Source organism: Pseudochaenichthys georgianus, unplaced genomic scaffold, assembly GCF_902827115.2.
Source record: "Pseudochaenichthys georgianus unplaced genomic scaffold, fPseGeo1.2 scaffold_1691_arrow_ctg1, whole genome shotgun sequence".
Lineage (NCBI taxonomy): Eukaryota > Metazoa > Chordata > Actinopteri > Perciformes > Channichthyidae > Pseudochaenichthys > Pseudochaenichthys georgianus.
Window position 1 is genome coordinate 1 of NW_027262488.1, and position 23,381 is coordinate 23,381.

Below are 23,381 nucleotides of genomic sequence, written 5' to 3' on the forward strand. Positions count from 1 at the left end.
TGCATCTGAAATGAATAAAGTCACACACACTTCAAGAGAAACGGCTTGTTTATTTATCCGCGGTGTTGGGCCTTTTTTCAGATTCACTTGTGTTTGGAAATGTACTGTAAATACTCGAGTACTTCAGTACAATATTCAGGTACTTGTGTGTTCTGCAAGTATCTCAAATGTGTACTGAAGTGAGAGAGACGACGGTTTACCCAAGTTACAAAATCCTTTAACCAAACGGCTCCGAGAGTTCAGCTTTATTACCAAGAAAGGAAATTCCCCAAACTGAGAATATATTCGAAGCATAAAATACATTTCTTTGAGTTAAAACGTCAGTCCGTTTTATTCAGACACGATGACACGGAAGTTATCCATTCCAAGAGTCTGTTTAATGCCGCTTTAATGCCTTGCTCCAGGGCTCTCAGTCATCATTCAGAGGCGAGAGACGCGCGTCCTCCTCGCCGCAAAGAGAAGGCAGGTTGTGAAACGAGCAGAAAAGCTGAAGTAGCAAAAGGAGAAGGATGTAATGTGGAAAACGCCGCGGGGTGTTTCCTCCCCGGTTTGAGCAACGTCTTCCGTGGCGACACGTCGACTCGCGAGGAGACGTGGCAGGAAGTCAGAAGTTCTCCTTGTTGAAGATGAACTGGACGTCGCCCTCGGTGTGAGACAGACTCTGCTTCTCCAGAGACTTCCCCAGCTGGGGGGGGCCGCACAGAAACACCCCCACTTTGGTCCTGAGGACACAGAGGTTAAAGCAGCAGTCAGGGGGAGGAGTCTCGACTTCTCAGACACTCAAAGGGAACTTTAGGAAAAGAAGCAAATGAAATGTTGAAAGTAATCAGTGTTCTTTCAAGACCAAGTGTGTGAGGAAGGATGTGTGATTAAGAGCACCGTGACTCACTGCTTGAGGCAGATGATAGCTATGTGGTTAACATGATGACTCAGCCTCTATGGAGACGGACATCAAGCATGCTCATTTCTGACCTGGAGCTAATCTGAAGTAAACATTGATACTGCTTTCTACTCCTCCATCTTGTGACTGTGTGACTCCCTCTCTTGATATCAGCAATGTGAAGGACACTGCTCAGGAACTAGTCTCTGTATGTGATGACTCCTTCCATGTGAAGGACACTGTGAAGGAACTAGTCTCTGTATGTGATGACTCCCTTCTGGAGAGGGTCACAGACACGTGGATCCTGTATGTGATGACTCCCTTCTGGAGAGGATCACAGAGACACGGATCCTGTATGTGATGACTCCCTTCTGGAGAGGGTCACAGACACACGGATCCTGTATGTGATGACTCCCTTCTGGAGAGGGTCACAGACACACGGATCCTGTATGTGATGACTCCCTTCTGGAGAGGATCACAGAGACACGGATCCTGTATGTGATGACTCCCTTCTGGAGAGGGTCACAGACACACGGATCCTGTATGTGATGACTCCCTTCTGGAGAGGGTCACAGACACACGGATCCTGTATGTGATGACTCCCTTCTGGAGAGGATCACAGAGACACGGATCCTGTATGTGATGACTCCCTTCTGGAGAGGATCACAGAGACACGGATCCTGTATGTGATGACTCCCTTCTGGAGAGGGTCACAGACACACGGATCCTGTATGTGATGACTCCCTTCTGGAGAGGGTCACAGACACACGGATCCTGTATGTGATGACTCCCTTCTGGAGAGGGTCACAGACACACGGATCCTGTATGTGATGACTCCCTTCTGGAGAGGGTCACAGACACGTGGACCCTGTATGTGATGACTCCCTTCTGGAGAGGGTCACAGACACACGGATCCTGTATGTGATGACTCCCTTCTGGAGAGGGTCACAGACACACGGATCCTGTATGTGATGACTCCCTTCTGGAGAGGGTCACAGACACGTGGATCCTGTATGTGATGACTCCCTTCTGGAGAGGGTCACAGACACACGGATCCTGTATGTGATGACTCCCTTCTGGAGAGGGTCACAGACACGTGGATCCTGTATGTGATGACTCCCTTCTGGAGAGGGTCACAGACACGTGGATCCTGTATGTGATGACTCCCTCCCTTCAGAGAGGGTCACAGACACACGGATCCTGTATGTGATGACTCCCTTCTGGAGAGGGTCACAGACACACGGATCCTGTATGTGATGACTCCCTTCTGGAGAGGGTCACAGACACACGGATCCTGTATGTGATGACTCCCTTCTGGAGAGGGTCACAGACACACGGACCCTGAGGCTGAAGCTCAAGACAACCACCGAGACGATTAGGTATACCAGAGACAACATGGATGATTAGAGACACAGAAGAACTACACGAGACACGACACGATAGAAAACGAGCAACGGAAAAACAACAACAACAACAAGAGACAGAAAACATGCAGAAGGTCAACGATAGGTCAAACAACCAGAGACAGGAGAGGACCACGAAGAGGCACTACACAACAGGAGAGGCCTAGTGTGTGTGTGTGTGTGTGTGTGTGTGTGTGTGTGTGTGTGTGTGTGTGTGTGTGTGTGTGTGTGTGTGTGTGTGTGTGTGTGTGTGTGTTCGTCCAGAGTGTGTGTACTGTGTGTGTGTGTGTGTTCAGAGTTTGTGTGCGTGTGTGTACAGTGTGTGTGTGTGTGTGTGTGTGTACACAGTGTGTGTTCAGAGTGTGTGTACAGTGTGTGTGTGTTCAGAGTGTGTGTGTACAGTGTGTGTGTGTGTGTGTGTGTGTGTACACAGTGTGTGTTCAGAGTGTGTGTGTGTGTGTGTGTGTGTGTACACAGTGCGTTCAGAGTGTGTGTACAGTGCGTTCAGAGTGTGTGTATGTGTGTGTGTGTGTGTGTGTGTGTGTGTGTGTGTGTACAGTGTGTGTTCAGAGTGTGTGTACAGTGTGTGTACAGTGTGTGTTCGGAGTGTGTGTGTGTTCAGAGTGTGTGTACAGTGTGTGTTCGGAGTGTGTGTGTGTGTGTGTTCAGAGTGTGTGTACAGTGTGTGTGTGTGTGTGTGTGTGTGTGTGTGTGTGTGTGTGTGTGTGTGTGTGTGTGTGTGTGTGTGTGTGTTCAGTGTGATAAGGTGACAAAGGGCCTTACCCAGGGTGCTTTGCTGCCACGTTGCTGAACTCATTGTCCCAGTTGGGTTTCCCGTAGAGAGTCTTCTGCTTGAGGCCTGTGATTGGGTCGTTCTCCGCCTCGTGGTGAACGCGGAAGTGAGCGGCCTGACGGGAGGAAACCATGACAACGATAATACAAACGCTTTATCTGTAAAGCAGCTGCTCGCTATGGGTACTTTCTACTGAGGACACTTCAAAGCTCTTTACTTTCACTTGAGCAAAGAAGTTCAGTCAGTACTTCTACTTTCACCAGAGTATCTTTAAACACGAGTATCTGTACTTCTACTTGAGTAAGGGATGTGTGTACTTCTACTTGAGGAAAGGATGTGTGTACTTCTACTTGAGTAAAGGATGTGTGTACTTCTACTTGAGTAAGGGATGTGTGTACTTCTACTTGAGGAAAGGATGTGTGTACTTCTACTTGAGTAAAGGATGTGTGTACTTCTACTTGAGTAAAGGATGCGTGTACTTCTACTTGAGTAAAGGATGTGTGTACTTCTACTTGAGTAAGGGATGTGTGTACTTCTACTTGAGGAAAGGATGTGTGTACTTCTACTTGAGTAAAGGATGTGTGTACTTCTACTTGAGTACAGGATGTGTGTACTTCTACTTGAGTAAGGGATGTGTGTACTTCTACCTGAGTAAAGGACGTGTACTTCTACTTGAGTAAAGGATGTGTTTACTTCTACTTGAGTAAAGGATATGTGTACTTCTACTTGAGTAAGTGATGTGTGTACTTCTACTTGAGTAAAGGATGTGTGTACTTCTACTTGAGTAAAGGATGTGTGTACTTCTACTTGAGTAAAGGATGTGTGTACTTCTACTTGAGTAAAGGATGTGTGTACTTCTACTTGAGTACAGGATGTGTGTACTTCTACTTGAGTAAGGGATGTGTGTACTTCTACCTGAGTAAAGGACGTGTACTTCTACTTGAGTAAAGGATGTGTTTACTTCTACTTGAGTAAAGGATATGTGTACTTCTACTTGAGTAAGTGATGTGTGTACTTCTACTTGAGTAAAGGATATGTGTACTTCTACTTGAGTAAAGGATGTGTGTACTTCTACTTGAGTAAAGGATGTGTGTACTTCTACTTGAGTAAAGGATGTGTGTACTTCTACTTGAGTAAAGGGATGTGTGTACTTCTACTTGAGTAAAGGATGTGTGTACTTCTACTTGAGTAAAGGATGTGTGTACTTCTACTTGAGTAAAGGATGTGTGTACTTCTACTTGAGTAAAGGATGTGTGTACTTCTACTTGAGTAAAGGATGTGTGTACTTCTACTTGAGTAAAGGATGTGTGTACTTCTACTTGAGTAAGGATGTGTGTACTTCTACTTGAGGAAAGGATGTGTGTACTTCTACTTGAGTAAAGGATGTGTGTACTTCTACTTGAGTAAAGGATGTGTGTACTTCTACTTGAGTAAAGGATGTGTGTACTTCTACTTGAGGAAAGGATGTGTGTACTTCTACTTGAGTAAAGGATGTGTGTACTTCTACTTGAGGAAAGGATGTGTGTACTTCTACTTGAGGAAAGGATGTGTGTACTTCTACTTGAGGAAAGGATGTGTGTACTTCTACTTGAGTAAAGGATGTGTGTACTTCTACTTGAGGAAAGGATGTGTGTACTTCTACTTGAGTAAAGGATGTGTGTACTTCTACTTGAGTAAAGGATGTGTACTTCTACTTGAGTAAAGGATGTGTGTACTTCTACTTGAGTAAAGGATGTGTGTACTTCTACTTGAGTAAAGGATGTGTGTACTTCTACTTGAGTAAAGGATGTGTGTACTTCTACTTGAGTAAAGGATGTGTGTACTTCTACTTGAGTAAAGGATTGTGTGTACTTCTACTTGAGTAAAGGATGTGTGTACTTCTACTTGAGTAAAGGATGTGTGTACTTCTACTTGAGTAAAGGATGTGTGTACTTCTACTTGAGTAAAGGATGTGTGTACTTCTACTTGAGTAAAGGATGTGTGTACTTCTACTTGAGTAAAGGATGTGTGTACTTCTACTTGAGTAAAGGATGTGTGTACTTCTACTTGAGTAAAGGATGTGTGTACTTCTACTTGAGTAAAGGATGTGTGTACTTCTACTTGAGTAAAGGATGTGTGTACTTCTACTTGAGTAAAGGATGTGTGTACTTCTACTTGAGTAAAGGATGTGTGTACTTCTACTTGAGTAAAGGATGTGTGTACTTCTACTTGAGTAAAGGATGTGTGTACTTCTACTTGAGTAAAGGATGTGTGTACTTCTACTTGAGTAAAGGATGTGTGTACTTCTACTTGAGTAAAGGATGTGTGTACTTCTACTTGAGTAAAGGATGTGTGTACTTCTACTTGAGTAAAGGATGTGTGTACTTCTACTTGAGTAAAGGATGTGTGTACTTCTACTTGAGTAAAGGATGTGTGTACTTCTACTTGAGTAAAGGATGTGTGTACTTCTACTTGAGTAAAGGATGTGTGTACTTCTACTTGAGTAAAGGATGTGTGTACTTCTACTTGAGTAAAGGATGTGTGTACTTCTACTTGAGTAAAGGATGTGTGTACTTCTACTTGAGTAAAGGATGTGTGTACTTCTACTTGAGTAAAGGATGTGTGTACTTCTACTTGAGTAAAGGATGTGTGTACTTCTACTTGAGTAAAGGATGTGTGTACTTCTACTTGAGTAAAGGATGTGTGTACTTCTACTTGAGTAAAGGATGTGTGTACTTCTACTTGAGTAAAGGATGTGTGTACTTCTACTTGAGTAAAGGATGTGTGTACTTCTACTTGAGTAAAGGATGTGTGTACTTCTACTTGAGTAAAGGATGTGTGTACTTCTACTTGAGTAAAGGATGTGTGTACTTCTACTTGAGTAAAGGATGTGTGTACTTCTACTTGAGTAAAGGATGTGTGTACTTCTACTTGAGTAAGGATGTGTGTACTTCTACTTGAGTAAAGGATGTGTGTACTTCTACTTGAGTAAAGGATGTGTGTACTTCTACTTGAGTAAAGGATGTGTGTACTTCTACTTGAGTAAAGGATGTGTGTACTTCTACTTGAGTAAAGGATGTGTGTACTTCTACTTGAGTAAAGGACGTGTGTACTTCTACTTGAGTAAAGGATGTGTGTACTTCTACTTGAGTAAAGGATGTGTGTACTTCTACTTGAGTAAAGGATGTGTGTACTTCTACTTGAGTAAAGGATGTGTGTACTTCTACTTGAGTAAAGGATGTGTGTACTTCTACTTGAGTAAAGGATGTGTGTACTTCTACTTGAGTAAAGGATGTGTGTACTTCTACTTGAGTAAAGGATGTGTGTACTTCTACTTGAGTAAAGGATGTGTGTACTTCTACTTGAGTAAAGGATGTGTGTACTTCTACTTGAGTAAAGGATGTGTGTACTTCTACTTGAGTAAAGGATGTGTGTACTTCTACTTGAGTAAAGGATGTGTGTACTTCTACTTGAGTAAAGGATGTGTGTACTTCTACTTGAGTAAAGGATGTGTGTACTTCTACTTGAGTAAAGGATGTGTGTACTTCTACTTGAGTAAAGGATGTGTGTACTTCTACTTGAGTAAAGGATGTGTGTACTTCTACTTGAGTAAAGGATGTGTGTACTTCTACTTGAGTAAAGGATGTGTGTACTTCTACTTGAGTAAAGGATGTGTGTACTTCTACTTGAGTAAAGGATGTGTGTACTTCTACTTGAGTAAAGGATGTGTGTACTTCTACTTGAGTAAAGGATGTGTGTACTTCTACTTGAGTAAAGGATGTGTGTACTTCTACTTGAGTAAAGGATGTGTGTACTTCTACTTGAGTAAAGGATGTGTGTACTTCTACTTGAGTAAAGGATGTGTGTACTTCTACTTGAGTAAAGGATGTGTGTACTTCTACTTGAGTAAAGGATGTGTGTACTTCTACTTGAGTAAAGGATGTGTGTACTTCTACTTGAGTAAAGGATGTGTGTACTTCTACTTGAGTAAAGGATGTGTGTACTTCTACTTGAGTAAAGGATGTGTGTACTTCTACTTGAGTAAAGGATGTGTGTACTTCTACTTGAGTAAAGGATGTGTGTACTTCTACTTGAGTAAAGGATGTGTGTACTTCTACTTGAGTAAAGGATGTGTGTACTTCTACTTGAGTAAAGGATGTGTGTACTTCTACTTGAGTAAAGGATGTGTGTACTTCTACTTGAGTAAAGGATGTGTGTACTTCTACTTGAGTAAAGGATGTGTGTACTTCTACTTGAGTAAAGGATGTGTGTACTTCTACTTGAGTAAAGGATGTGTGTACTTCTACTTGAGTAAAGGATGTGTGTACTTCTACTTGAGGAAAGGATGTGTGTACTTCTACTTGAGTAAAGGATGTGTGTACTTCTACTTGAGTAAAGGATGTGTGTACTTCTACTTGAGTAAAGGATGTGTGTACTTCTACTTGAGTAAAGGATGTGTGTACTTCTACTTGAGTAAAGGATGTGTGTACTTCTACTTGAGTAAAGGATGTGTGTACTTCTACTTGAGTAAAGGATGTGTGTACTTCTACTTGAGTAAAGGATGTGTGTACTTCTACTTGAGGAAAGGATGTGTGTACTTCTACTTGAGTAAGGGATGTGTGTACTTCTACTTGAGTAAAGGATATGTGTACTTCTATTTGAGTAAAGGATATGTGTAGTTCTACTTGAGTAAAGGATGTGTGTACTTCTACTTGAGCAAAGGATGTGTGTACTTCTACTTGAGGAAAGGATGTCTGTACTTCTACTTGAGGAAAGGATGTGTGTACTTCTACTTGAGTAAAGGATATGTGTACTTCTACTTGATTAAAGGATATGTGTACTTGAGTAAGGGATGTGTGTACTTCTACTTGAGTAAAGGATATGTGTACTTGAGTAAGGGATGTGTGTACTTCTACTTGAGTAAAGGATATGTGTACTTGAGTAAAGGATGTGTGCACTTCTACTTGAGTAAAGGATGTGTGTACTTCTACTTGAGTAAAGGATGTGTGTACTTCTACTTGAGTAAAGGATATGTGTACTTGAGTAAAGGATATGTGTACTTGAGTAAAGGATATGTGTACTTGAGTAAAGGATGTGCGCACTTCTACTTGAGTAAAGGATGTGTGTACTTCTACTTGAGTAAAGGATGTGTGTACTTGTACTTGAGTAAAGGATATGTGTACTTGAGTAAAGGATGTGTGTACTTCTACTTGAGTAAAGGATATGTGTACTTGAGTAAGGGATGTGTGTACTTCTACTTGAGTAAAGGATGTGTGCACTTCTACTTGAGGAAAGGATATGTGTACTTGAGTAAAGGATATGTGTACTTCTACTTGAGTAAAGGATGTGTGTACTTCTACTTGAGTAAAGGATGTGTGCACTTCTACTTGAGTAAAGGATGTGTGTACTTGTACTTGAGTAAAGGATATGTGTACTTGAGTAAAGGATGTGTGTACTTCTACTTGAGTAAAGGATATGTGTACTTGAGTAAGGGATGTGTGTACTTCTACTTGAGTAAAGGATGTGTGCACTTCTACTTGAGGAAAGGATATGTGTACTTGAGGAAAGGATATGTGTACTTGAGTAAAGGATATGTGTACTTGAGTAAAGGATGTGTACTTCTACTTGAGTAAAGGATGTGTGTACTTCTACTTAAGTAAAGGATGTGTGTACTTCTGCTTGAGTAAAGGATGTGTGTACTTCTACTTGAGTAAAGGATGTGTGTACTTCTACTTGAGTAAGGGATGTGTGTACTTCTACTTGAGTAAAGGATGTGTGTACTTCTACTTGAGTAAAGGATGTGTGTACTTCTACTTGAGTAAAGGATGTGTGCACTTCTACTTGAGTAAAGGATGTGTGTACTTGAGTAAGGGATGTGTGTACTTCTACTTGAGTAAGGGATGTGTGTACTTCTACTTGAGTAAAGGATGTGTGTACTTGAGTAAAGGATGTGTGTACTTGAGTAAGGGATGTGTGTACTTCTACTTGAGTAAAGGATGTGTGTACTTCTACTTGAGTAAAGGATGTGTGTACTTGAGTAAAGGATGTGTGTACTTGAGTAAGGGATGTGTGTAATTCTACTTGAGTAAAGGATGTGTGTACTTGAGTAAAGTATGTGTGTACTTGAGTAAGGGATGTGTGTACTTCTACTTGAGTAAAGGATGTGTACTTCTACTTGAGGAAAGGATGTGTGTACTTGAGTAAGGAATGTGTGTAATTCTACTTGAGTAAAAGATGTGTGTACTTGAGTAAAGGATGTGTGTACTTGAGTAAGGGATGTGTGTACTTCTGCCTGAGTAAAGGATGTGTACTTCTACTTGAGGAAAGGATGTGCACGTCACCTCGCTCTCCTTCCAGCGCGTCAGGTAGATGTTGTAACTCAGGAAGTCCGTCACGCCCTTCTCCTCCATCTGAGCCTCCAGAGACTGCAGCAGGTCAGCGAACCACTCGAAGGCCTGGGTCTCCGGACACAGCCAGTAGAAGTAGATCTGCGGGGGGGCAGGGCGTCTCATTAATGTGGGAACATAGACGGATATATCCAGAGCCTGTCTCTGATTGGCTGAAACACCAAACGGATCATTGCAGCATCCCACAATCCCCTCTGTTTCAGCCCTGTTCCAAAAGTGCTGATTCTGTGTCTGTAGCTTTAAATGCTAATGAGCTGCTGCTGGCCACGCCCCTCTGAGAGATGATTGGTTTAAAAAACACAATGGTGCTCTAGGAGGAGATCGTGATTGGCTAATGGTTGCACAACCCAACAAACTAAATTAGGACTGTTCCAAAGTACAGAAGGAGATGAGATGCTTTCCACACATTGAGTTTAAGCGATTCATCAAAAGGTCTGACTGTGATTGGTGCGTTTCATAACGAGGCATAATAGGGCCATTGAAGCGGGGACAGAAATACAATTGGACGCCAGAGGGACATTATATTCCGGGAAAGAATGCTTGTCAAATGCAAGAGAACATTCACGAGAAACATCAACACATTTACGAGGAAAACAGTCCTCTCCTAAGAAACGGTGAAACTCCTGCAGCGCTTTCTCACAACGGTTCCTCTTTACATGTTTACCCGAAGCTTTCCTACGTTGTGTTTATCCCGTATTAAAACGCATTGTTACCAAACACTTCTGAGAACTTCACTCTAAATGTCCTCCAGATGAAAGATGATATTCATTCCATCAGACGGCCAGAAACACAGATTTTATAACGTGGAACTTCTTCCCTGCCCTCCAGAGAGGACCAAAGTACCCTGTACTCAGGTAGAAGTACACACACCCTGTACTCAGGTAGAAGTACACACACCCTGTACTCAGGCAGAAGGTCAGATACTCGTGTTTACAAATACTCTGGTAAAAGTAGAAGCACTGACTAAACTTCTTTACTCAAGTTGAAGTAGTGGAAAGTACAGGGATTTGAGTTCAACATGTAAGAAGTAGAAAGTACAGTATTTGAGTTCAACATGTAAGAAGTAGAAAGTACAGGTATTTGAGTTCAACATGAGAGAAGTAGAAGTACAGGTATTTGAGTTCAACATGTAAGAAGTAGAAAGTACAGGTATTTGAGTTCAACATGAGAGAAGTAGAAAGTACAGGTATTTGAGTTCAACATGTGAGAAGTAGAAAGTACAGGTATTTGTGTTCAACATGAGAGAAGTAGAAAGTACAGGTATTTGAGTTCAACATGTAAGAAGTAGAAAGTACAGGTATTTGAGTTCAACATGTGAGAAGTAGAAAGTACAGGTATTTGAGTTCAACATGTGAGAAGTAGAAAGTACAGGTATTTGAGTTCAACATGTAAGAAGTAGAAAGTACAGGTATTTGTGTTCAACATGTGAGAAGTAGAAAGTACAGGTATTTGAGTTCAACATGTGAGAAGTAGAAAGTACAGGTATTTGAGTTCAACATGTAAGAAGTAGAAAGTACAGGTATTTGTGTTCAACATGAGAGAAGTAGAGAGTACAGGGATTTGAGTTCAACATGTGAGAAGTAGAAAGTACAGGTATTTGAGTTCAACATGTAAGAAGTAGAAAGTACAGTATTTGAGTTCAACATGTAAGAAGTAGAAAGTACAGGTATTTGAGTTCAACATGTAAGAAGTAGAAAGTACAGGTATTTGAGTTCAACATGTAAGAAGTAGAAAGTACAGGTATTTGGGTTCAACATGTGAGAAGTAGAAAGTACAGGTATTTGAGTTCAACATGTGAGAAGTAGAAAGTACAGGTATTTGAGTTCAACATGTACGAAGTAGAAAGTAGTGGAGTAAAGTACTGATACCAGAAAGATGTACTTAAGTACAGTAGCAAAGTATTTGTCTCCTCCCACCTTCTTGGTGAAGACGTCCTGGTTGTTCTGGATGCGTTTGTACCACACAGACTTCAGGATGGAGGCGAAGGGAGTCACTCCGATGCCCGCCCCCACCAGCATCACCACCTCGTACCCAAACACGTCCTCGCTGGCCGTGCCGAACGGGCCGTCGATCGCCAGCCTGGGAACACAGAAACATATCCATCATCACAGGGACCGAGGCCCTTTAGATAACGGTAATGTAAACATGCAGGCAAAGGTCCTGCAATAGACGAAGACTTCCTGAGCCCTTCCAGCTTCACAATGAACTGAGCAGCTCCTCAGCGGCTGCCATCAGAGCTAATCGCAGCACTTTCCTCCCGCTCTCCCCTTTCTACCCCCCCCCCCGCTGGTCGTACTTGGGCAGCTTCCAGGCGTCCTGCGGCTGCGTCTTGTCCCCGGCGCAGGCCTCGTGCAGCGCCTCCGTCCAGTCCCCCGCGATGCGGATGTGGGCGCTGAAGTAGTCCTCCTCGGGGGCGGAGGTCAGCGTGAAGGGGTGCCACTCCAGCCTGGAGACGGAGGGGCACTGGATGAACACGTACTGCCCCACCTCCATGCGGAAGCCCTTCCTCTTCATCTGCAGCTCCAGGGTCTTCGAGGGGTGCATCACCACCTGGGGGGGGGGGGGGGGGGGGGTATGGGGGGTTCGTCAATTCTAAAAGGCAACTCAAGTGTTTTATAGAGGTGCTTTACAGGCATTCATGTAAACACACACACACACACACACACACACACACACACACACACCACACACACACACACACACACACACACACACACACACACACACACACACACACACACCCACACACCTTGGTGATGACGACCTTCTGGTGGGAGCGGTAGAAGCGAACGATCCTCTCACACACGTACAGGATCATCGGGCCCAGGACCCACTTCCACGTCTGGAGACATGCGAATATTTTAATATACAAATATATATATATAAGAATACAAATAAAAATACAGAAGGAACACAGCCGGCATTTTATTCAACCTGAAACGACACTTTCAACAAACCGCCGCGCAGCCCGTGACACGCCTTTCCGCCGCGGTCCCCTCACGCGAAGCCACTGCATTCTTTGAGTGGGTTACACATACAACGGAGTATTTCCCATGAGCCCTTGCAGCTCACCTGCGGGGGGTTTCCTGCAAACCTGGGAACAGCACAGGTGGATCCGTTGTCGCTGCCCCACTCCTCGAACCTGGAGGAGCACTCCTCCGGGTCGTTGGTCCTCAGGCTGTCGAAGGTCTGTCCCCGCACGATGCGCCTGCGCAGTGCACACACACTCTCACCTCAACACGTGGAAAACAATAATACAAGAAAAGGAAACAAGAGAATTCTGAAACTTAAGCAGAATCAAATGTATTGATAATATTTACTTGCATGGTGTCCCCGTGTGTTTCCTGTAGTTACCTAATCGCTCTCTTTACTGTTAGTGGACCGTTTTATTATTGTGCTGCGGGTTTGTTGTATCTTTGTAACTCGGACACAACTATTTCCTTCAGGATTAATAAAGTCCTTTCTTATCTTAAATTGATAAACAAAAATATTATTGACTTACAAATAATCAAATGATCTCCCTAATTACATCTAAAGGGGGGGGGGGGGGGGGGAGTTTACACTTATTTAATCCTCATTATTAACGTATTAACTACGCCAATCCTCCCAGGTGAGGATCGACAGGTGTTCTCCTACCCAGCGCCGTGGAACACCAGCCCGATGAAGAAGATGATGAAGAGGTGGTGTGTGTACCAGAACACCTCGAAGTAGGAGCGGCGGATCACCTCCATGGAGGACGTGATGATGAGGATGAGAGCCAGCGTAATGGCGACGCCCGTCACTCCAGCGATGGAGGTGAACAACACGAAGGTGGGGCTCTGCAGAAACACATGATTTAGCCGAGAGTACACACATCCTGTACTCAAGTAGAAGTACACACATCCTGTACTCAAGTAGAAGTACACACATCCTGTACTCAAGTAGAAGTACACACATCCTGTACTCAAGTAGAAGTACTCACATCCTGTACTCAAGTAGAAGTACTCACATCCTGTACTCAAGTAGAAGTACTCACATCCTGTACTCAAGTAGAAGTACACACATCCTGTACTCAAGTAGAAGTACACACATCCTGTACTCAAGTAGAAGTACTCACATCCTGTACTCAAGTAGAAGTACTCACATCCTGTACTCAAGTAAAAGTACTCACATCCTGTACTCAAGTAAAAGTACTCACATCCTGTACTCAAGTAGAAGTACTCACATCCTATACTCAAGTAGAAGTACACACATCCTGTACTCAAGTAGAAGTACACATATCCTGTACTCAAGTAAAAGTACACACATCCTGTACTCAAGTAGAAGTACACACATCCTGTACTCAAGTAGAAGTACACACATCCTGTACTCAAGTAGAAGTACACACATCCTGTACTCAAGTAGAAGTACTCACATCCTGTACTCAAGTAGAAGTACACACATCCTGTACTCAAGTAGAAGTACACACATCCTGTACTCAAGTAGAAGTACTCACATCCTGTACTCAAGTAGAAGTACACACATCCTGTACTCAATTAGAAGTACACACATCCTTTACTCAAGTACAGATACTCGTGTTTAAAAATACTCTGGTAAAAGTAGAAGTACTGACTAAACTTCTTTACTCAAGTAAAAGTAAAGAACTTTTAAATGTACTTCAGTAAACAATACCCATAACTAGCAGCTGTTTTAAAGTAGAGACACTACATACTGATATACTGAACATCAGCAGGAGAGGACTCTTTAAAGTAGAGACACTACATACTGATATACTGAACATCAGCAGGAGAGGACTCTTTAAAGTAGAGACACTACATACTGATATACACCATGAACATCAGCCGGAGAGGACTCTTTAAAGTAGAGACACTACATACTGATATACACCTGAACATCAGCAGGAGAGGACTCTTTAAAGTAGAGACACTACATACTGATATACACCTGAACATCAGCAGGAGAGGACTCTTTAAAGTAGAGACACTACATACTGATATACACCTGAACATCAGCAGGAGAGGACTCTTTAAAGTAGAGACACTACATACTGATATACACCTGAACATCAGCAGAAGAGGACTCTTTAAAGTAGAGACACTACATACTGATATACTGAACATCAGCAGGAGAGGACTCTTTAAAGTAGAGACACTACATACTGATATACACCTGAACATCAGCAGGAGAGGACTCTTTAAAGTAGAGACACTACATACTGATATGCACCTGAACATCAGCAGGAGAGGACTCTTTAAAGTAGAGACTCTACATACTGATATACACCTGAACATCAGCAGGAGAGGACTCTTTAAAGTAGAGACACTACATACTGATATACACCTGAACATCAGCAGGAGAGCACTCTTTAAAGTAGAGACACTACATACTCATATACACCTGAACATCAGCAGAAGAGGACTCTTTAAAGTAGAGACACTACATACTGATATACACCTGAACATCAGCAGGAGAGGACTCTTTAAAGTAGAGACACTACATACTGATACACACCTGAACATCAGAGGAGAGGACTCTTTAAAGTAGAGACACTACATACTGATATATACCTGAACATCAGCAGGAGAGGACTCTTTAAAGTAGAGACACTACAGACTGATATACACCTGAACATCAGCAGGAGAGGACTCTTTAAAGTAGAAACACTACATACTGATATACACCTGAACATCAGCAGGAGAGGACTCTTTAAAGTAGAGACACTACATACTGATATACACCTGAACATCAGCAGGAGAGGACTCTTTAAAGTAGAGACACTACAGTACTGATATACACCTGAACATCAGCAGGAGAGGACTCTTTAAAGTAGAGACACTACTACTGATATACACCTGAACATCAGCAGGAGAGGACTCTTTAAAGTAGAGACACTACATACTGATATACACCTGAACATCAGCAGGAGAGGACTCTTTAAAGTAGAGACACTACATACTGATATGCACCTGAACATCAGCAGGAGAGGACTCTTTAAAGTAGAGACACTACATACTGATATACACCTGAGCATCAGCAGGAGAGGACTCTTTAAAGTAGAGACACTACATACTGATATACACCTGAAAATCAGCAGGAGAGGACTCTTTAAAGTAGAGACACTACATACTGATATACACCTGAACATCAGAGGAGAGGACTCTTTAAAGTAGAGACACTACATACTGATATATACCTGAACATCAGCAGGAGAGGACTCTTTAAAGTAGAGACACTACAGACTGATATACACCTGAACATCAGCAGGAGAGGACTCTTTAAAGTAGAGAACACTACATACTGATATACACCTGAACATCAGCAGGAGAGGACTCTTTAAAGTAGAGACACTACATACTGATATACACCTGAACATCAGCAGGAGAGGACTCTTTAAAGTAGAGACACTACAGTACTGATATACACCTGAACATCAGCAGGAGAGGACTCTTTAAAGTAGAGACACTACGTACTGATATACACCTGACCATCAGCAGGAGAGGACTCTTTAAAGTAGAGACACTACATACTGATATACACCTGAACATCAGCAGGAGAGGACTCTTTAAAGTAGAGACACTACATACTGATATGCACCTGAACATCAGCAGGAGAGGACTCTTTAAAGTAGAGACACTACATACTGATATACACCTGAAGCATCAGCAGGAGAGGACTCTTTAAAGTAGAGACACTACATACTGATATACACCTGAAAATCAGCAGGAGAGGACTCTTTAAAGTAGAGACACTACAGACTGATTTTAAACGATAACAATGAGACGCCCAGCTTCATATTTAATGTTTTGATGACGCAGAAGATCCAACGCCTCCTTCTTTGTGCTTTTAACTCAACTGCATGGGAGATGAACAAAGGACAGAGGAAGCGGCTGACCTCAGGTCTGAGGACAGAGGAAGCGGCTGACCTCAGGTCTGAGGACAGAGGAAGCGGCTGACCTCAGGTCTGAGGACAGAGGAAGCGTGTTGGATGAAGTGATAATATGTGTTGTGGTGATGGAGCAGCAGGGGTTTCACAGATTTGAGCAACAGAGGACTTTTGATTCTGGCTCGGAGACAGACGATGGGTAATAGCAGTGGAAGCATCAGGTGGCCGGCTGCTGGTGGAGGACTCCCCCCGGAGAGATCTGAGTCCTCAGACCCTCTGTCCTCAGACCCTCTGTCCTCAGACCCTCTGTCCTCAGAAGACCCTCTGTCCTCAGACCCTCTGTCCTCAGATCCTCTGTCCTCAGACCCTCTGTTCTCAGACCCTCTGTCCTCAGACCCTCTGTCCTCAGACCCTCTGTCCTCAGACCCTCTGTCCTTAAAACTCTGTCCTCAGACCCTCTGTCCTCAGACCCTCTGTCCTCAGACCCTCTGTCCTCAGACCCTCTGTCCTCAGATCCTCTGTCCTTAGATCCCCTGTCCTTAGACCCTCTGTCCTCAGACCCTCTGTCCTTAGACCCTCTGTCCTCAGACCCCCTGTCCTCAGACCCTCTGTCCTTAGACCCTCTGTCCTCAGACCCTCTGTCCTCAGACCCTCTGTCCTCAGACCCTCTGTCCTCAGACCCTCTGTCCTTCAGACCCTCTGTCCTTAGATCCCCTGTCCTTAGACCCTCTGTCCTCAGACCCTCTGTCCTTAGACCCTCTGTCCTCAGACCCCCTGTCCTCAGACCCTCTGTCCTTAGACCCTCTGTCCTCAGACCCTCTGTCCTCAGACCCTCTGTCCTCAGACCCTCTGTCCTCAGACCCTCTGTCCTTAAACCCTCTGTCCTTAGATCCTCTGTCCTTAGACCCTCTGTCCTCAGACCCTCTGTCCTTAGACCCTCTGTCCTCAGACCCTCTGTCCTTAGATCCTCTGTCCTTAGACCCTCTGTCCTCAGACCCTCTGTCCTCAGACCCTCTGTCCTCAGACCCTCTGTCCCTTAGACCCTCTGTCCTCAGACCCTCTGTCCTCTAGATCCCTCTGTCCTCAGACCCTCTGTCCTCAGACCCTCTGTCCTTCAGACCCTCTGTCCTCAGACCCTCTGTCCTCAGACCCTCTGTCCTTAACCCTCTGTCCTCAGACCCTCTGTCCTTAGATCCCTCTGTCCTCAGACCCTCTGTCCTCAGACCCTCTGTCCTCAGACCCCTCTGTCCTCAGACCCTCTGTCCTTAGACCCTCTGTCCTCAGACCCTCTGTCCTAGATCCCTCTGTCCTTAGACCCTCTGTCCTCAGACCCTCTGTCCTCAGACTCTCTGTCCTCAGACCCTCTGTCCTCAGACCCTCTGTCCTTAGACCCTCTGTCCTCAGACCCTCTGTCCTTCAGACCTCTCTGTCCTCAGACCCTCTGTCCTCAGACCCTCTGTCCTTAGACACTCTGTCCTCAGACCCTCTGTCCTCAGACCCTCTGTCCTTAGACCCTCTGTCCTCAGACCCTCTGTCCTTAGACCCTCACATCGTACAAGGAAACACTTCCAGAGAAACCCACAGTTTAAGGGAACATGGAGAAACCTCAGGGAGAGCAGCAGAGGAGGGATCCCTCTCCAGGACGGACAGACGTGCGATAGATGCCGTGTGGAAATCGAAAAGATAATACATTTGCAACATAGGGTGTTATAATACACACACAAGTGTATCCATTCGTGAGGAAGCAAGGGGAGACACTAAGGGAAGGAGAGGATAGGGAGGAGGAAGCAAGAGAGGAAATAAAAGACGTGCGTGTCTTCTCACCGTGTCGTTGGTCCTGATGGGGTTCAGGAAGGAGGCGTTGTCTCCAGAGCCGATCTCTGATAGGACGAAGGGCAGGAGGCTGCTGTTCCTGTTCAGCTGAGCGTCCATGAAGTACTCAAAGTTGAACAGGTGGGCGATGATGTGCACGGCTGCAGGAGGAGAGGGGCTTTAGACAGACTGAAGGAGCTGCTGGGGGCGTGTCTGAGAGTTCAAGGTGAACATCGAGGGCCTCCCCTGAACAAGAGCCACAGATCCTAAGAGACCTCTTTCTAGCTGCTGGCTTTTCAGTAATGTCTATTCTCGATGTGACTCCAGTGTGTGTGTTTCTGATTCCCAGCACTGATATATTACCCGTGTGGAAGGCGATCATGTAAGCCACCATTTTGTGGAAGGTGATGTTTCGATCCAGCTGCCGAGCTGCGGTGCGGCTGCAGCACTGAGAACACACACACAGAAAAACAATATTGAAATGATGACGACACGTGCTGCACATTGGATGTATCTATCGAGACGCGTGTTTACCTGGATGGTTCCTCTCAGGAAGGACAGCAGGTTCCTGCACACCGGCAGCAGGATGAGCATGCAGTTAAAGTTCAGACAGGCAGCTGGAGCACGAGCCCACGAGAGAGCATGCTGAGGGGAAACGTGTCATCAGATTACTTTACACAGAGAGGGCAAAGTACACACACCCTGTACTCAAGTAGAAGTACACACTCGTGTTTAAAATACTCTGGTAAAAGTAGAAGTACTGACTCTTTATCAAGTGAAAGTAAAGAACTTTGAAATGTACCAAAGGAACCAGCTGTTTGGAAAATGAGAGAAGTAGAAAGTACAAGTATTTGAGTTCAACATGTAAGAAGTAGAAAGTACAGGTATTTGTGTTCAACATGTGAGAAGTAGAAAGTACAGGTATTTGAGTTCAACATGTAAGAAGTAGAAAGTACAGGTATTTGAGTTCAACATGTGAGAAGTAGAAAGTACAGGTATTTGGGTTCAACATGTGAGAAGTAGAAAGTACAGGTATTTGTGTTCAACATGTGAGAAGTAGAAAGTACAGGTATTTGAGTTCAACGTGTAAGAAGTAGAAAGTACAGGTATTTGTGTTCAACATGTAAGAAGTAGAAAGTACAGGTATTTTAGTTCAACATGTGAGAAGTAGAAAGTACAGGTATTTGTGTTCAACATGTAAGAAGTAGAAAGTACAGGTATTTGAGTTCAACATGAGAGAAGTAGAAAGTACAGGTATTTGAGTTCAACATGTAAGAAGTAGAAAGTACAGGTATTTGAGTTCAACATGTGAGAAGTAGAAAGTACAGGTATTTGAGTTCAACGTGTAAGAAGTAGAAAGTACAGGTATTTGTGTTCAACATGTAAGAAGTAGAAAGTACAGGTATTTGAGTTCAACGTGTAAGAAGTAGAAAGTACAGGTATTTGTGTTCAACATGTAAGAAGTAGAAAGTACAGGTATTTGATTTCAACGTGTAAGAAGTAGAAAGTACAGGTATTTGTGTTCAACATGTAAGAAGTAGAAAGTACAGGTATTTGAGTTCAACGTGTAAGAAGTAGAAAGTACAGGTATTTGAGTTCAACATGTGAGAAGTAGAAAGTACAGGTATTTGAGTTCAACGTGTAAGAAGTAGAAAGTACAGGTATTTGTGTTCAACATGTAAGAAGTAGAAAGTACAGGTATTTGAGTTCAACGTGTAAGAAGTAGAAAGTACAGGTATTTGATTTCAACGTGTAAGAAGTAGAAAGTACAGGTATTTGTGTTCAACATGTAAGAAGTAGAAAGTACAGGTATTTGAGTTCAACGTGTAAGAAGTAGAAAGTACAGGTATTTGAGTTCAACATGTGAGAAGTAGAAAGTACAGGTATTTGGGTTCAACATGTGAGAAGTAGAAAGTACAGGTATTTGAGTTCAACGTGTAAGAAGTAGAAAGTACAGGTATTTGAGTTCAACATGTGAGAAGTAGAAAGTACAGGTATTTGAGTTCAACATGAGAGAAGTAGAAAGTACAGGTATTTGGGTTCAACATGTAAGAAGTAGAAAGTACAGGTATTTGAGTTCAACATGTAAGAAGTAGAAAGTACAGGTATTTGAGTTCAATATGTAAGAAGTAGAAAGTACAGGTATTTGCGTTTCAACATGTAAGAAGTAGAAATACAGGTATTTGAGTTCAACATGTGAGAAGTAGAAAGTACAGGTATTTGAGTTCAACATGTAAGAAGTAGAAAGTACAGGTATTTGAGATTCAACATGTGAGAAGTAGAAAGTACAGGTATTTGGGTTCAACATGTAAGAAGTAGAAAGTAACAGGTATTTGGGATCAACATGTGAGAAGTAGAAAGTACAGGTAATTGTGTTCAACATGTGAGAAGTAGAAAGTACAGGTATTTGGGTTCAACATGTAAGAAGTAGAAGTACAGGTATTTCAGTTCAACATGAGAGAAGTAGAAAGTACAGGTATTTGGGATCAACATGTGAGAAGTAGAAAGTACAGGTATTTGTGTTCAACATGTGAGAAGTAGAAAGTACAGGTATTTGAGTTCAACATGTGAGAAGTAGAAAGTACAAGTATTTGAGTTCAACATGTGAGAAGTAGAGAGTACAGGTATTTGAGTTCAATATGTAAGAAGTAGAAAGTACAGGTATTTGAGTTCAACATGTAAGAAGTAGAAAGTACAGGTATTTGAGTTCAACATGTAAGAAGTAGAAAGTACAGGTATTTGAGTTCAACATGTGAGAAGTAGAAAGTACAGGTATTTGAGTTCAACATGTAAGAAGTAGAAAGTACAGGTATTTCAGTTCAACATGTAAGAAGTAGAAAGTACAGGTATTTGTGTTCAACATGTGAGAAGTAGAAAGTACAGGTATTTGAGTTCAACATGTGAGAAGTAGAAAGTACAAGTATTTGAGTTCAACATGTGAGAAGTAGAGAGTACAGGTATTTGAGTTCAATATGTAAGAAGTAGAAAGTACAGGTATTTGAGTTCAACATGTAAGAAAGTAGAAAGTACAGGTATTTGAGTTCAACATGTAAGAAGTAGAAGTACAGGTATTTGAGTTCAACATGTGAGAAGTAGAAAGTACAGGTATTTGGGTTCAACATGTGAGAAGTAGAAAGTACAGGTATTTGAGTTCAACATGAGAGAAGTAGAAAGTACAGGTATTTGGGATCAACATGTGAGAAGTAGAAAGTACAGGTATTTGAGTTCAACATGTAAGAAGTAGAAAGTACAGGTATTTCAGTTCAACATGTAAGAAGTAGAAAGTACAGGTATTTCAGTTCAACATGAGAGAAGTAGAAAGTACAGGTATTTCAGTTCAACATGAGAGAAGTAGAAAGTACAGGTATTTCGTTCAACATGTGAGAAGTCAAAGTAAAAAGTTATCAGAAAAGTACGTAGTGTAGTAAAGTACTGGTACCAGAAACATGTACTTAAGTACAGTAACGAATCTTTGTACTGCACTACTTCCCAGCTCTGACTTTATAGCACTCTCTGATCCATAACAAGAACACTTGCTCGTTGCCTTCCTGCAGAGGTCCATTGGTATTTATGTAAAGGCATTTAACAAAGTGCTGTTTCACTTCTGCTCTCAGGCAGCTGTGGCTCTGGTCAGGTGTGGAGAGAGAGGAAGAGAAGTTACTGTGGATGTGGTTTTAGAGATGAGTCACCTGATAAAACCCAATACACACACAGCATGCAAACACTGTGGTGTAAACCGTAAGGAAACTTAAAATACACCTGGGGAAACACCTGTGTATGTTTCTGCCCATTGTACCACAGTTGTATTGTAAGTACACCTTATATCAAATCCTCCCACACCACTCCGCTCCTCCGCTCCTCCACTGGCTTCCGGTAACTGCTAGAATCCACTTCCAGACCCTGGTGCTTGCGTACCCATGCTGCGAATGGATCTGGCCCCTCCTACATCCAGGACATGGTTAAACCGTGCACCCCAGCACGTGCACTCCGCTCTGCATCAGCCAGACGACTCGCTGCACCCTCACTGCACCCTCGCTGCACCCTCGCTGCACCCTCGCTGCACCCTCGCTGCCCCCTCGCTGCACCCTCGCTGCACCCTCGCTGCCCCCTCGCTGCACCCTCGCTGCACCCTCGCTGCGAGGGGGACCCAAGTTCCCATCAGCAGGAACACGTGGGTTTGCTGTCCTGGCTCCAAGATGGTGGAACGAGCTCACTGACATCAGGACAGCAGAAAGCTCACACACCTTCCAGACTGAAACTCATCTCCTTCGACTCCACCTCGAGGATAGAACTGCTAACAAAGCACGTATATACTAATAAAGGACTGGCTCCTCTAAAGCCAGTTGAGTAGCACTTAAAATGCTTAGCTCTATGAAACCTGATGCACTTTATGATTCTGTTTTCTTCAAGGTTGTGTCTTCCTGGTCGCTTTGGATTAAAGCCTCAGCTAAATGCGATGTAACGTAATGTCAGACTAAAAATGCATCACATGGACGTCTGCTCCCTAAATGAACTTTACTTCATGGCACTTTTTAAAGAAACCCCTCTAAAGGGTGACTGACCCCCAGCAGGACTCGGGTGTAGAACCAGCGCTCCAGCAGGAAGGCCATGTAGAAATGCACAAACAGGAAGGCGTTGATCCCCAGCCACACCAGCTGGAGACACAGGAAACACCTTTTCATTTCAAATAATACATTTTGTAGATTTTACAGAAAATAAAATAAATTCTAAATAAATATATTAAATATGAATGAATGTTTAAATGAGTCAATACAGTTTAATTAAATTAATTAAACAGTATGAAATAAATATCACCTAAAATAACAAAACATATTTTTCTTAATATTAAATACCCTAATCTATTTATAAACATTTATTTTAATAGTTATTCTATCGCCTCATTAATGATAGTTGAAAAGTAATTTCATAGTAATATTTATTTATTTATAATGTATTTAAAGGTCATTCCCTACATTAGTAAAGTCATATAAAAAGCCCCCAAAAATAAGCTTTAAATCAGATTATATATAAATCGGATTCCACAAATGGTTGTTTTAATAAACATATGAATATAAAAACAGCAATGCTTTTAACAAACTGATTCAACAGGATATAAATGCAGATAATACCGGAGGGAAAAAAAAATGATATTTAAAAAACAGATTTACTCACAATAACAAAAATGGAGAGTCCCTCATTGGCAGCGAAGTTCCCCATGATGGGCGATCGACTGAGTTCAGAAAGG

At 42.9% G+C, this 23,381-nt stretch overlaps 1 protein-coding gene across 1 annotated transcript; it reads right to left on the reverse strand.

The window, feature by feature from the left end:
• Positions 1-30: 30 nt before the first annotated feature.
• Positions 31-23,381, reverse strand: cybb (cytochrome b-245, beta polypeptide (chronic granulomatous disease)). The gene is made up of 13 exons (XM_034077544.1): positions 23,309-23,381; positions 22,699-22,791; positions 18,671-18,781; positions 18,500-18,584; positions 18,149-18,297; positions 13,099-13,280; positions 12,535-12,670; positions 12,212-12,304; positions 11,759-12,012; positions 11,379-11,541; positions 9,397-9,543; positions 3,067-3,191; positions 31-722 (listed from the first exon to the last, which is right to left on the reverse strand). The coding sequence occupies exons 1-13, from the start codon at positions 23,351-23,353 to the stop codon at positions 605-607; spliced, it is 1,701 nt and encodes a 566-aa protein (XP_033933435.1). The 5' UTR covers positions 23,354-23,381; the 3' UTR covers positions 31-604.